At 44.1% G+C, this 14,093-nt stretch overlaps 2 protein-coding genes across 6 annotated transcripts; one reads left to right on the top strand and one right to left on the bottom strand.

Moving 5' to 3' along the window:
* Positions 1 to 117: 117 nt before the first annotated feature.
* On the top strand, positions 118 to 2,796 carry LOC130165946 (dynein axonemal heavy chain 5-like; the record flags this gene model as incomplete). Its single annotated transcript, XM_056371146.1, has 6 exons — positions 118 to 213; positions 298 to 393; positions 483 to 563; positions 1,020 to 1,109; positions 1,178 to 1,333; positions 1,736 to 2,796. Coding segments are annotated over 6 exons (621 nt in total), but the record flags the coding sequence as incomplete, so codon positions are not given.
* Positions 2,797 to 2,953: 157 nt separating this feature from the next.
* On the bottom strand, positions 2,954 to 13,702 carry LOC130165945 (succinate--hydroxymethylglutarate CoA-transferase-like). 5 transcript variants are annotated; one of them, XR_008827074.1, is made up of 7 exons: positions 13,132 to 13,698; positions 7,155 to 7,203; positions 7,004 to 7,077; positions 6,836 to 6,921; positions 6,016 to 6,087; positions 4,229 to 4,279; positions 3,871 to 3,938 (listed from the first exon to the last, which is right to left on the bottom strand). XR_008827074.1 is itself a non-coding variant. In XM_056371144.1 (6 exons), exons 1-6 carry the CDS (start codon positions 13,262 to 13,264, stop codon positions 3,795 to 3,797), a joined length of 537 nt encoding a protein of 178 aa, XP_056227119.1. In that variant the 5' UTR covers positions 13,265 to 13,702; the 3' UTR covers positions 2,954 to 3,794. The 5 variants fall into 5 exon arrangements, 2 of the variants coding, with proteins under 2 accessions (XP_056227119.1, XP_056227120.1); XM_056371144.1 differs by lacking the exon at positions 6,016 to 6,087 and having other exon boundaries at positions 2,954 to 3,938; positions 13,132 to 13,702; XR_008827072.1 differs by having other exon boundaries at positions 6,016 to 6,921; positions 13,132 to 13,700.
* Between the last annotated feature and the right edge of the window lie 391 nt (positions 13,703 to 14,093).

Here is a 14,093-nt window from a genome sequence, read left to right as displayed (position 1 = left end):
CAACATGAAGGTGTCATAAAACCATCAGTTCTCATTGGTTCTCACTGATGATGATGATGATGATGATGAACCTCATGTGACGGAGACTGGTTTAAACTGAGCCCAGCTGTGTTTCAGGTGGAGGGCGTTGAGAAGATTTATGTTCGCTACCTGACCATCGTCTCCACCACCAAGTCCAAGACCTACGACATCCTGGACCACCGCAAGCTGGAGGTGACTTACACACATGTATGAGACTGTATAGTTCTGTAGTATGTAGTATTCTTATTATTCTAACAGAGTGTGTGTGTGTGTTAGTTTGATAGTGACTATGCAGACTTCCAGCTCCAGGTTCAGGGTTTGTTCCAGTCCCTTCAGTCTCTGCTGGACTTCTGGTTCCGTCAGTCTCTCACCGTGAGTTCGATCACGTTGTGTAAAGGTTGATCCTGACGCAGGTGTGTGTGTTTCCTCGCTCTCAGGACTGAGCAGTGTTTGTGTTTCAGACGGAGCGGATGCTGGAGCTGCTGAGGAAGACCTACCTGAAACACAGAGACCGACCGCCCATCGGACGCAACCTGCCGCCGGTATGAACACCTGGCGGTCTGTCTGCAGCACCAGGGCTGCGACTGTTTCATTATTGATTAATCTGCTGATTAGACTTCACTAATGAGTATGAAACAAAATGAGAAAAATGTTCTTCATTTCTCTCGTTTTGACCAAACAACCGTCCGAAACCACGACACTTCCAGTTTCATCATGTACAATAAAGAAACCAGCAACTATTTGTAGTAAATCATTAAATAAAAGGATGTTGTCAAATAGATGCCATGAGATCAGAACTGATTCTGGATCAGTTTGGATTTAGACATGTACACACACACCACAGACCTGTGGCTGTAAAACAAGACTCAGGTAGACTGAGTCCGACTTTGGTCCCAGGTCGGGGCTCGGTTCCTCAGAGCTGAGACGACCTGAAGTCAGAGAGGCGGGCTGCCCCCACCTGTCCGTCTGACTCCTCCCTGTCCCCGCCTCTCTCTCAGGTGGCAGGTAGGGTCCTGTGGTGTCGTCAGCTTTTCAGGAAGATTGAAGCGCCCATGTTGATCCTGAAGAAGAAGCTTGACGTCCTCAAGGTACGGCCTCACCTGAGTGTGACCTCAGTGTGACCTCAGTGAACCCCCCCCCTCCCCATCTCTGACAGGGCCCGGAGCTGACTAAAGTGATCCGGAGCTACAACAAGATGGCGGTGGTGTTGCTGCAGTACGAGGCGCTGCACCTGCGGGGGTGGAGTCGAGCTGCAGAGAGCACGCCACGCTGTCTGAGCGCCGCCCTGCTGGTCCGACATGAAAGCAGCGAGGTACGGCAGATGAGTGGATGAGGGAAGGAGCCTGCAGATGGCTCAGTGTGGACGGATCAGTGTTTGTACGACAGGTGTAGTGATGAAGAACTAACCCACAATCCTCCACCACGTCCCATGACATCAGCTGACATCACAGGGAATTCGTTTAGGAATTCATACGTACATGTTCCAAAGCTGGATCTTGTGTGATTTTAAACTGAGTTTTCTGACATCTGGAGCAGAACCCAGATGTTGTAGCTTCACTAACATTTTCTAAAATAAATGTCGAGGCTTTTATTCTTCTTCTTGTCTCAGTTAAACTCCAACACATCCCTCACAGATCTAAACTCCCCGTGTCGTGGGAGTGGTACCTGGCGACAGCGGGGCTGTGTTTGTGAGTAACTGTCTCTTTCTCTGGAGGTTTTGGTGAATCTGGACCCTGTGGTGCTGGAGGTCCTGCAGGAAGCCCGGTGGATGACCAAACTGGGCGTGACTGTGCCGACAGTCATCCCAAAGATGTAACAACCCTGTAATAATTCTGTAATAACCATTTAACAACCCTTCAATAACCCTTCAATAACTCTTTAATAACCCTGTAATAACCCTTTAATAATCCTTTAATAATCCTGTAATAACCTTTTAATAACCCTGTAATAACCCTGTAATAACCCTTTAATATCCCTGTAATATCCCTGTAATGACCCTGTAATAACCCTGTAATAACCCTCGCCCTCGAGTTTCCTACTTTCACATGATCCAGCAGCAGTGAAGTGGAAACGGCGGCTGAGCGATTAATCAGAAAAACAGGATAATCGAGATAAAGCGATTATTGTGCCGCATTCTGTTTCACAACAGATGTTGAGTCACATTTCCAATCACCTGATGTGGACGTCAGACCACAGCTGTAACATAAAGACTGAGTGGAACGTTTTCTATCTGATCGACACCGCAGACGTTTTGCTTCTTTCAAGGAAACTATAAAGCTTTGTGAATAATTTCTAAAACGATTTCTTCAGTAACTCTTTCTAACCCTAACCCTAACTTCAGAGGCCTTCCTTGGAAATATCTAATCATTTACAGATAAATACCAGCAAAGTTTTAGGAAAACTGAGGAAAATACCAGACCTGAAAAAGTGTTAGCGATTTATGTTCTGCTTTGAACGAACCCTACGTCCTCGTGGACGAGGACTACCTTCTTTTTGGAGCAACAGATGCTCAGGGAAACTTCCCCTGGGGACGAGTCCGCTGAAGTGCGTATCTTCTAAAAGTTGCTTTTCTTCTGCACAACTGAGCCATTTCCTCTACAAACCGCAGCGATTTAGAGACGTCTCGAGCTGAACTTCAGACTTATGACTTTTCAGCCTCTGGTGTGGAGCTTCTCCTGAAGTTGAAAGCGTTTTCAGGACCTGCAGGCAGCTCGTAGAGGTACGGCTGTGAACTGTGATTGGTTTGTAATGATTAAATTTCCCCTGACAAGCAAACCAAACTCACTTAAACCCGTCCACATGGATTCAGATCCACGGCGGCTGTGTGCTCTCATTGTTCCTGGTCGAACCGCTCTGCGGTCGGCGTGCCTGTGGTCGCAGCGCTTCATACAGGAATGCACCATGGGATATGGGGAGGGAGGAGGGGGGAGAGGTGGATTGTGGGTATTTTATGTGTAGCAACCGTGGGAGTCGACCGCAGAGATCGAGACCTCGCTGCCTCGAAAACCAATCACTGAATTTCACTTTTGATTTGTCCGGTTGAGTTTGATCAATCTATCAATTTATCTCTATGCCCATGTATCTGTTTACCTGTCTACTCTAATCCATCCATTTATCTGTATCTATCATAAACTGTTTATTTATTCCAATTCATCTCTTTATATATGTCTACCCTAATCCATCAGTTTCTCTCCATCTATCCTAACCTACCGATCTATTTTTCTTAATCCATCTTTATCAATCAATCTATCATTTCCTGTAATTTCAGTATTAGGTACAGTTATGAAGCCATATAAAGGGCATCTGTGGGAAATTCACACTTTAACGTCGAATCATCGAGGGACTCAATAATTTCCGGTAAACCAGGTAAACCTGCTAATAAAAGCAGCGACGTCATCACCTGAGAGTGAGCTGCTAGCCGCTGTGCTAACTGGTAACACAGATCTGTCACGTCTCCTCCTCAGGTTGTTGCTCCTGTAAAGGTGTCAGAGCCTCCGTGTGAGACGCTTCGATCAGCAATTGTGTGTTTTTTAAACTTATTCTGAAGCTGCTGCTTCACTCTTTCAGCCCTGAGCGCTGCGTAGCCGCTGTGTTTCTGGTTTCACAGCAGCTGGGCAGGTGACAGGTGTGTTTACAGTGTCTGAAAGACGTCACAGCAGGAAAGGGAGTGAAAATTGACCTGAGTGTTAAAGCCGATTGTTCACTTTTCCATTGCCGACGAAAGCCTGATGTCAGAGGGTCTTAGCGGGTTTTTGACCAGTGGAAAAGAGGCTTCAGTCAGTCGGTCTGTCAGTACCTGATATGGAGCAGTAGATGAGCCGTGGGTTCACTCTGCTCAGCTGCTCGTATCCTAAACCCATCTGATGTAGCTTCCCTGGCAGGTAGTTTTCTACCAGCACGTCACACACTCCTGTAAGCTGAGACACACACATTTTTGATGATTGATTGTAAATCAGACTAAAGTTACGTTTGATACAAGTTCAACACTTTAATTCTGACTGAAACGTGTCGTATTGAAAAGTGAAAGTTGACATCGCACATGGTCAGATCCATAGTGCTGCTGATCTGACAGATCCTGGTTTTAATCATCATTTGTCCAGTTTCAGCTGAGAAGACTTTTATATTTCTCAGAGTCAAGTATCAGACATGTTTTGGTGTTGGTGCAGAAAACATCAAAGCAGATCTTGGTGCCGCTGACGTGTCGTACCTGCTGGATGATCTGCGCTCCTCTGGGATGCTTCAGGTCCACGGCGATACTCTGAGGATCAGACAGAAGCTCATCGTTAAGGCTGGTGCTGCGTTCACTGACGGGATGTTAAAGAACCACGCAGGATGACATGATGACATTCAAATTCACTTCTTAAAAGGCGAGCGTGAACATGAGCCGGGCCAGAACCAAAACACAACTGGTTTGGATCAAATGAAATGATGAATGAAAGTTTCTGAACTTTAAAACCAAACTCTCACAACATGACTGTGTGTAGAAGAGACAGTGATACGAGCAGTGGTTGTTTTACTGTACATTTACTTCAGTACTGTACTGAACTAGTACTATACTATATTTCTTGTGTATCTGTACTGCACTTAATTATTCTTTTTGGAAACTTCTGGCTTTTACTCCACTACACTTAAAGACAAATATTGTACTTTTGACTCCACTGCATTTCTATGAAGGACCCTTACTTTGAAGCAGCGCTTTTAGTCAATCTTTTATTTTGAAAAATGTGATAGAATAATACTCTGTGTTCACCACAGGAGAAAAACAATGGCTCCTTTCGTTTTATCAATTGTGTTTTTATGACCGTTTCTATCGGCTCTGTATCATTCTACAAGATTTTTATTCTACAGGTTCTACAAGTAAGTAAGTGCTGTGGAACAATACAACAATGTGCTGACATAATAAAATGTACTTTTGAATACTTCAGTATTTTTAAAATCAAATACTCCAGTACTTTTTGATTGAACAACTTTCACTTGTATTGGAGTCATATTGGACCAGGAGCATCTTCACTCTGACTCAAGTGATGAAGCTGCGTAGAGCTGAACATATGAAATCCACCTGTGTGGTTCTGCAACGGCGTATTTACAGCATAACAACAAGACTTTACGACAGTGTAACCTGCCTCAGCTCTAACTGTTGGATGATAAAGACTGGGAGATACAGTATGTTTATTTTCAGTGCAGTAATTATCTCGTGGACCAGAAAATCAGAAGTCTAGATCGCTACAGGAGAAAGGGGTATTAGCAATGTGCATTAAGTGACAGAGTAAAGAATTCACACGACCAAAAGGTAAGTTTTAAGTGAGTTGTATTGTGTTGACTAAAGAAAAGAAAATAATTTTTTTTAATAAATAACAGAATAATTTTAAATCTTCAGCACACACATGAGATATCAACAACAGCTTTCCATAAACCCAGTCACTGAATGAATCACAGTCTCTGTTTTGGATGGCTCGCCACAACTACTGAGGCTCCCTTCTACCTTTACAGAGTAGGAGACATCCCAGCAGAAGAAGATGAAGTCTTCATGCACATCTCAACCTCAAAAATCCATCCAAAGAAAAAGACCCGGCTTATAAAGGCCAAAAGAGGGTTACTGTAATATTCATGTAAACAAAATATACCTTTAAATGGAAATAAATGCATATTAACACACATATTTATACATGTACATTATAACACTGTATTTTAAAAATAATTTTAACTACTCTTAACTGTCCTTTAAATGAACTGAACACATTTCTCAGTATTAACATGAGACAAAATGCAAAATGGCTGAACATTTCTCTCCATTCATCTTCCTTTTTCCCGCCATTCACTCTCAGAGAAAATACACGGAGTGAGGGTAAATGTAAATAAAACACTGTAATAAAAACTTTTTTTCTTTTCAAACACAACAATGCATGAATTTACTGCCTCGTTTCTCCATATTACCATTAGCAGATGCACATTTCAACTCCATTTACCGGACTTTTATCGATAAAGTTTACTCACCAGAGGCTCAAGCATCCTACACACACTCAGGGTACAAGGCAGAATACACGGCTCTCATCAGTCCAGGTTCCGCTTTTTAAGAGACAGGGACATGGGAGTTCAGTAATGTGTAACCTCACCAAAATAATTTAGCGAAATACATGTGGCTAACGGCATTAGCTAGCGCCACGGATGCTAATAAACACAACTCACGTTCTCCTCCGCTTCCGTCACAAACACACGGTCCGCTATTCAACCCACGGCAAAATAAAAAGGAGCTTCGCTCTCTGCACCGATGATAAAGTCAAACAGACGTTGGAATATCTAGCTCTCTTACTCAAAACATTAATATCTGCAGCGAAGGGTTAGCATGCAGCCGCCTCGACGACGGTCCGGCAGAGAGAGAGAAGAAGAAAACAACACACGACTGCACGTACACCCTGACGGCGTCTGATTGGCTAAGCTGCGTTACCATCACGTGAACTCCTCATGTCACCCGAATCTTGTACACTTTGCAAAGGCACATTCACCACACTTGAAATAAAACAAAATACTCTTTTTAAACAGATAAATAACTTGTATATATATATATATTTGTTATTTTTTGTTTTGTTAATCTATTTATTGACATATTTAAGATTTTAATCATAAATCCTATTTATTTATTTATCTGTCACATCAAAAATATTAATTTATTGATCTAATCAATTAACAGGTGAACTGGACTACTAATATGGGCCTAGTAACCTGGGTTACAACAGCGCTGAGCGAGGATCCCTGAGTTACTGTGAGTGTGTGTTGAACAGACTTTCTCCAGCTGCTTCAAAGTGTCCTGACTTACTTTCTTGTTCCTGTTGACGCTGAGGAAATAGGCGCTCTCTGAACTGACGAACGGAGGACCCCAGGCTCTGGTGTCATCACCTGCACCTGTCCAGCAGAACACAATCGAGAAACGCACTATGAAGGACGCAGGATAAAGTGAGGAGGGAAGAAAGGCACAAAGACTCACCTGGTCTCTCCACCTTGATCACCTCAGCTCCCAGATCTCCCAGGATCATGGTGGCGAAGGGACCAGCCAGAACCCTGCAGACATATAAAAACGTTCAGATCCAGACTTTATCTCTGATGCTGCAGCAGAGACGACTGAGGCTGAATGTTACCTCGTCAAGTCTAACACTCTGACGCCCTCCAGTGGTCCAAGGTCTTCTCCTGTTTTAAAAGTAGACAGTGAATCATACAGTGAGACATGAGTCAACTCTGATCTGTTTACAGTGAAATCACACAACAATCATGGTCTCATTAGAATATGTGGAGTTCATCCGTTGGGAAATTTCACATCAAACCTGTAGCTTTTCATTTCAGTTTTCTGTTTCATTGAAGCAAAAGCAAAAAAAAAAAGACTGAATTTAAAATGACTTCAGACTAAAATTAGCAGAAAATCCTAAAAAAAAAAGATAAACTGAGGAATGTTTTGCATTTTTAAATCATCAAAATAGCTGCCAGTTATTTTTCTGTCAATCAACTAATTAATGAATCAACTAATCAGAGCAGATCTGCAACTGTGGGATAATACAAACTGTGAAAAGGCTGCTCCATTCCCTTTTCACTAGACCCTGTTCCCCACATTATCACTGTTTTGTGTTATATCACTTATTTCAGTCAGGGAGAGGAAAACCAGTTTGTATCATGCCGTACTTACCTGAGCAGGTGCTTTGGGCCGGTGGATTTTTATTTTATTCTTAATTTCCCAGGTTCATTTTCCCTTATTTTTTTTTTTATAAATATCCCTTTTTAGCACATTCTCCAGCCTACTGACTTGCTTTTTCACATCATCCTTTTAACCCTGACCACAACAATAATACACAACAAACCTCACCTTCAGTGAGCAGTGAAAGGTACAAAGATGGCGACTAGATTCATTCTCATAAATAAGGTCATATCCATCAATAATAATCAATTATTGTTATTGCATTCCACCAAACTGTCTTTGAGGTGTTGATTCTCTTAGTAGCTGCTAATTAAAAGTTATTATTCACAGAGATTTAAGTGTCACTACTTAATATTTTTCACAATAAAAGCTGACATGCATTAACATTTGAATAAGGACTAATTTTAAAGTCTGTATAATAAACCGTCAGTAACAACGTTGTAATGTTGTGGGTATTCAGTCTTACTGTATACTATAAAGGACCAACTCGGACGCTGTCGTGAGCTTAACTTTTTACTGCTCGTTAACTGCTTTGTCAAAACGCATATCAACAACCGTTACCTGTCACAACTGCTTTGCGCATGCGCGCATCCCCACAGGTCTTAAAGTAATAAAACACATTTCTTTCATCACATCTCCCCCCTCTGGAATGTTCCACCTAAAGGTTTCTTACAGATTCTTAATGTAATTTAATTCTTAACGGTGAATACTTGAACTTCACATTACAACAACCACTGTGCTCATTTATATATTAGCTTTAGGATTATTTCAAAATCTTGTTTAACATTCAACCAAACACTTTCTATAACATACAACATAAATATCAAAGATAACCATCTTTGTCTTGCATTGTCCTCTGACTAGCTTATGACAGGTATAAATGCAGTCTCTTATTTAGCAAAATATACATTACTGAAAAATTTCCATATCATCCTTCAACTCTTAACAAATCATCAACAGTACTATTCACATCTCCCCCCCCTTTTTTTTTTCAGAGGAAGAATCAGTCCTTAACGTTACAACGCCAGCCTGACAACCGGCTTGCTCACTCTGCCAGAGCGAGTAACAACAGTCCCTTGAGTCTGAGTGGCAGCTGCCTCAGTCTTGATGTCTGGAGCAACCTGGCTGGGATTATTATCGAAGGATCCGGGTGTATTTGGTATTGCCAGCAGATGGCGCCTGTTTCTCCTGTACTGCTCACCTGTGGCTGTTTCCACTATGTAAGACCTGGGAGTGGAAGCAGGGCTGCAGACAACAGCTGGCTGAGCCCATTGTCTTTGTCCATCCAACTTTGTGAGGACGGGGTCCCCTGGGTTTAAGGGGTTTAGAGTCCTCACCCCGTTTCGACGGTTGTAGTAGAACGCCTGCTTCTGTTTGGCTGAGGCGTCAGCTTGTCTGACATCTTTCTCGTTCGGCCAGTTCGGCCTCAGATTGTCCTGTAAAGTGGGTAAGGTTGTTCTGATCTTCCTGCCCATTAGCAGTTCTGCTGGACTGGCTCTAGTAGAAGAGGAGGGTGTGGCTCTGTATGTCAGTAGAGCTAGGAAGGGGTCTTCCTGTCTCAGTATCCCCTTCGCTAACTGGACAGCCCTCTCTGCCTGACCATTACTCTGAGGATAATGTGGGCTTGATGTCACATGGAGAAAGTCATAATCCTCACTAAACTTCCTCATCTCTGCAGAAGCTAGCTGGGGCCCATTATCACTCACTAACACCTCAGGGATGCCATAACGTGCAAAAGTAGCTTTCAGTCTGGCCACTATCTGACTGCTGGTGGTTGTTGGCAAATGTATAATCTCTAAGTATCTCGAGTAGTAGTCGGATATCACCAAGTAGTTCTGCTTTTTGAACTCACATAAATCTATAGCTACTTTCTGCCATGGCCTGGAAGGCAGCTCACTTGACATTAAAGGCTCCTTCCTCTGAGTGCTCTTGTTTTCTCTACAGAATGTGCACTGCTGCACTTTTGTAGTGATCTGTTCTGACATTTTGGGCCACCATACAGACTGGCTAGCTCTTTCCCTGCACTTTACTAGTCCCTGATGTCCGTCATGGATCTTCTCTAAGATAATCTCTCTCATGGTAGCGGGAATGACTATGCGACACCCTCTAGTGACTAAGCCCTCTAGCTCAGATAACTCCCCTCTCACCTGGTAAAAGTCTCTCACTACCTCAGGCACTTTTTCAATATACTCGGGCCATCCATGTCTGATAAAGCCCAAGACCGTCTGGAGCTGTGGATCATCAGCTGTGTGCTGTTTTAGCTCCTCCATCCTCTGCGGAGTGGCTGGCACCTGGCACACTACAGCATCAATGTGTGCTGCCACATCATCATGAGAAGCTCTGTCTCCGACATGCTGCTCTGGGCTTCTGGACAGAGCATCTGCCACAGCCAGTGTTTTCCCAGGTGCATATTCAGCTATGGCATTGAAACGCATTAGCCTCATCAATAACCTCTGGCACCTGATGGGGACATTGTCCAAGTCTTTACTGTTCATGAGAGGTACGAGAGGTTTGTGGTCAGTAATAAGTCTGAAGCTATCAAGTCCAAACAGGTATTTCTCAAACCTTTCACAGGCCCACACGCTGGCCAAACACTCCTTCTCGATCTGAGCATACCTTGTCTCAGCATCACTCAGACGTCGGGAGCAGTAGCCCACAGGTTTCCATTGGTCTCCATGTTGCTGAAGCAGGACGCCACCTAGTCTGTAGCTGCTGGCGTCCGCTGAGACTACAGTAGGCTTGGTGACGTCATAGAAGACAAGTACAGGAGCAGTGGCTAGTGCAGCTTTAAGCTTGTTGAATGCTGTTTGCTGTGCCGGCCCCCATAACCACACTGTCTTCATCTTTAGCAGCTCATATAGTGGCTGACCAACTGTGGACAGCTCTGCTACATACTTTGCCAGATAATTGACCATCCCCAGAAACCTCTTTAGCTCTGTCACATTCTGAGGTTGGGGAAAATTCTCTATCCCCGTTACCTTTTCTGGGTCAGGACGGACTCCTGTCTCATCGATAATGTGACCCAGGAAGCGGACCTGTTTCTGCTTTAACTTGCATTTTGCCTCATTCAGCTTGAGACCTGCTGCTTCAATGACTCTCAATGCCTCTGCTAGGCGCTGGTCATGGATTTCCTCATTTTCTCAGTGTATGAGGATGTCATCCATGTACACTTCTGTCCCTTCGAGACCTGTCAAGGTTTCTGCCATTTTCCTTTGGAAGATTTCGGGAGCACTTGTTATCCCAAAGGGAAGGCGGCGAAAGGCGTATCTCCCAAATGGGGTGATAAAGGTGGTTAACTTCCTGCTGTCCTCATGCAGGGGAATTTGGTAAAATCCACTTGCTGCATCCAATGATGTGAACACCTTTGATCCGGCCAGCCTTGGCATGATTTCCTCTGCAGTGGGTATTACATATTTTTCACGTTTCACCGCTCTGTTCAGCTTCCTGAGGTCTGCACAGCAGCGAACCTCTCTCTTATTGGGCTTGAGTACCGGTACCATTGCAGCACACCACTCTGTCGGCTGAGTAACTCTCTCAATAATGCCCTCATTTTCCATGCGCTGCAGTTCTTTCTTTACCAGTGGTACTAGTGGCAGAGGTATCCGCCTGGCTGTCTGCACTGCATATGGCTGAGCATCCTCTTTTAAGGCGATTTTCACAGGCTCTGTTTTCAGCAGTCCACCTGAGCCGAAAACACTACTGACCTCGTCCACTCGCTGCACTAGACCCATGGCCACAGCTTCAGGGCGGCTTAGTAGGCAGTTTCCTTTCCCTTTTATCACGTACACTGGGAATGTATACAGTCTCTCTTTATAACTGGTGGTGGTCTGGAACATTCCAGTGCACCTGATGTCGCCTCCTGGGCTTAGGAAGTGTGTGTCTGGAGGATCTAGTTGTACTTTTGATTTAATCTTTTTAAATATCTTTTCATTAATAACTGTAGCATCAGCCCCTGTGTCGATTTTAAAGGCTATTGGTTTGTCACATATTGTTAAGCTAACAGTCCAATTATCCTGGCTATCCTCTCGTCCCACTTCTCCAAGGAAGTATATCTGTTTCACTCCTTCAGTAATTTCACTTACAGCTTTTGAGTGGCATTCACGTTCCCAGTGTCCCTTTCTGTGACATTTGTTGCATTTACTTTGCAGAGCAGGGCACCTTTTCTCTTCAGAGTGCCGTGGCTTTCCGCATCTCCCACATTTCCCATGGTCTCCCATATTGTGGGTCGTCGGACCGGTGTTCCCACGCTGCTGCCATCTCTTTTTCTTTTGTCGGCTGTCGCGGCGTCTGACGAAATCAACGTTAGCAGGTCTGGCCTCAGGTTGGTTGGACTGCAGACTGACCTGTTTAGTTATCTCCTCCGCCTGACGCACTTGCTCTATGACCTGCGCCAACGTCAAGTTTGCCATTAGCTGGAACCGCCGGGAGAGCTCTTTATCTATTATGCCTACCACCAAGCGGTCTCTGAGATGCTCGTCCCGCTTGTCCCCAAACTCACAGTACTCCGCCAGCTCGTACAGTGTCCGGATGTACATCTCCGCTGTTTCGCCTGCCTGCTGGTTCCGTTGATAAAAACATGCTCTTTCATGTATGATGTTGCGTCGAGGGATGAAATAATCATCAAACTTCTTTAATATGAGTTCATAGTCCTTTTTCTGGTCTTCTGCCGTGAACACGAATGAGCTGAATATCTTTTCTGCTTCGCTCCCCATCGCGTATATCAGCGAGCTTACTTGAATCTCCTCGTCGTCTTTGTTCAGCTTCGTTGCTAACCTGAAGCGCGAAAATCTCTGTTTCCACTCCGGCCATTCCGCGGGGCAGTCAAACTTAAACTCGCTCGGTGGAGTAAACTGCGGCATCGTTACTCTTGGCCAAATCCCACTTCTGACACCATGTAATGTTGTGGGTATTCAGTCTTACTGTATACTATAAAGGACCAACTCGGACGCTGTCGTGAGCTTAACTTTTTACTGCTCGTTAACTGCTTTGTCAAAACGCATATCAACAACCGTTACCTGTCACAACTGCTTTGCGCATGCGCGCATCCCCACAGGTCTTAAAGTAATAAAACACATTTCTTTCATCACAAACGTGGAGACACAGACACACTGAGCCGTGATTATATGAAGCGGTTTGTTTAATCATTAATCTTTTATTTTTCACAGCTGTGAGCTGAACCGTCACATTCCCTGTAACTTGACACACCTGGTTCAGACTTTGACCCAGGCGGCTCATTAAAGTTCGTGCGGACAGGTGAAGTCAGAAACCTGTGTCTTGTCTCCATGGTGACGCTTTGGACCAAGTCCGAACGAGGCCAGGTGTGTTTTCACTGACGGTACCTGCAGCGTTTCATCTTGTGAGCAGCTAGCAGGTAGCAGGCTAACGGGGGTGCTAACATTAGCCAGCTAACCTCAGCTCCGGCTCGGTACCTGTCTGTGTGTGAGACATCCGCCGTCCTCCGGCGGGAAATCTCACCGGATGATTCCTCCGGAGCAGTGAAGTGAAACCAGCCGGACAAAGAGCCGACAAACGGCTTTTCAACGCTCTGACACAAGCCGACATCTTCCCCACCTGTTAGCTTCAAGCTACAACAACCGCGACGACGCTTCCGGTGCCCGCTTTTCAAAGTAAAAGGCAAGCGGTCTTACCCAGTTTGCTCCGTGTTATTTATTACCATCACTCCAGGGTCACTGAGCTGAGCATCAGTTTTTCTGAAGAGTAAATCCCTGATACGTTTGAAAAACTCATAATTTATCATTTTTTCATACAATAATGTATTTACAATTAAAATATATAAAATAAAATAAAAACACTTCAAAACCCAGGAAGTCCTTCAACAATAATTCCTCCGTTCCTCCCTTCTTTTTAAAATAAATAAGATGTTTAACATGTTTCTCATGTCTTTCATTTCCAAATCAAGGTTGATGGACGTGTATGTCCTTGTTCTTTGTGAAACATCGCACCTTATTTTGTTTTTCTTACTGGTGAACAACACACATACATACACGCATGCACACACAGACACACACACAGACACGTGATTTCCTGTAAGACTCGGCAGGTAAAAGTGAAACTCAAAGTTCAGACTCCATTTTGAATCGACGGAGCAGAAGGAGGGAAGAAGTCTGAGGCAGGTGAGCGGTAAAACAACATTACTCTTATTTTACTGTCAAAGTGTCAGAGTCACTTTTCTCTCTGTGGCGGGAAGACGAGTCAGAATGAACTTTTGTCCAAACAAAGACACTGAGGAAAGCAGGAAATAACATGAGGTGGTACTTCCGGTTCTCTCCGTCAGAATCAACAGTTTGATTCGTCTGCGACACAACGTTGAATATTCACAAGCTACAACTAACCCAAGAACACTGACCAGGTTTTTATACTATTTACTTTA

The sequence above is a fragment of the Seriola aureovittata genome, unplaced genomic scaffold (assembly GCF_021018895.1).
Source record: "Seriola aureovittata isolate HTS-2021-v1 ecotype China unplaced genomic scaffold, ASM2101889v1 unplaced_scaffold55, whole genome shotgun sequence".
NCBI classification, from domain to species: Eukaryota; Metazoa; Chordata; class Actinopteri; order Carangiformes; family Carangidae; genus Seriola; species Seriola aureovittata.
This window is presented reverse-complemented; position numbering and strand designations above follow the sequence as displayed.

Bases quoted from the DNA above. Each gene is read 5' to 3' on its own strand.
- LOC130165945 (XM_056371144.1), bottom strand. From the start codon at position 13,264: ATGTCGGCTTGTGTCAGAGCGTTGAAAAGCCGTTTGTCGGCTCTTTGT. The intron at 4,280-6,835 runs GTAAGTCAGGAC...TCTGATCCTCAG, and splicing joins GCGTCAACAGGAACAAGAAA to AGTATCGCCGTGGACCTGAA. The intron at 3,939-4,228 runs GTACGACACGTC...TGTGTGTCTCAG, and splicing joins GAGCGCAGATCATCCAGCAG to CTTACAGGAGTGTGTGACGT.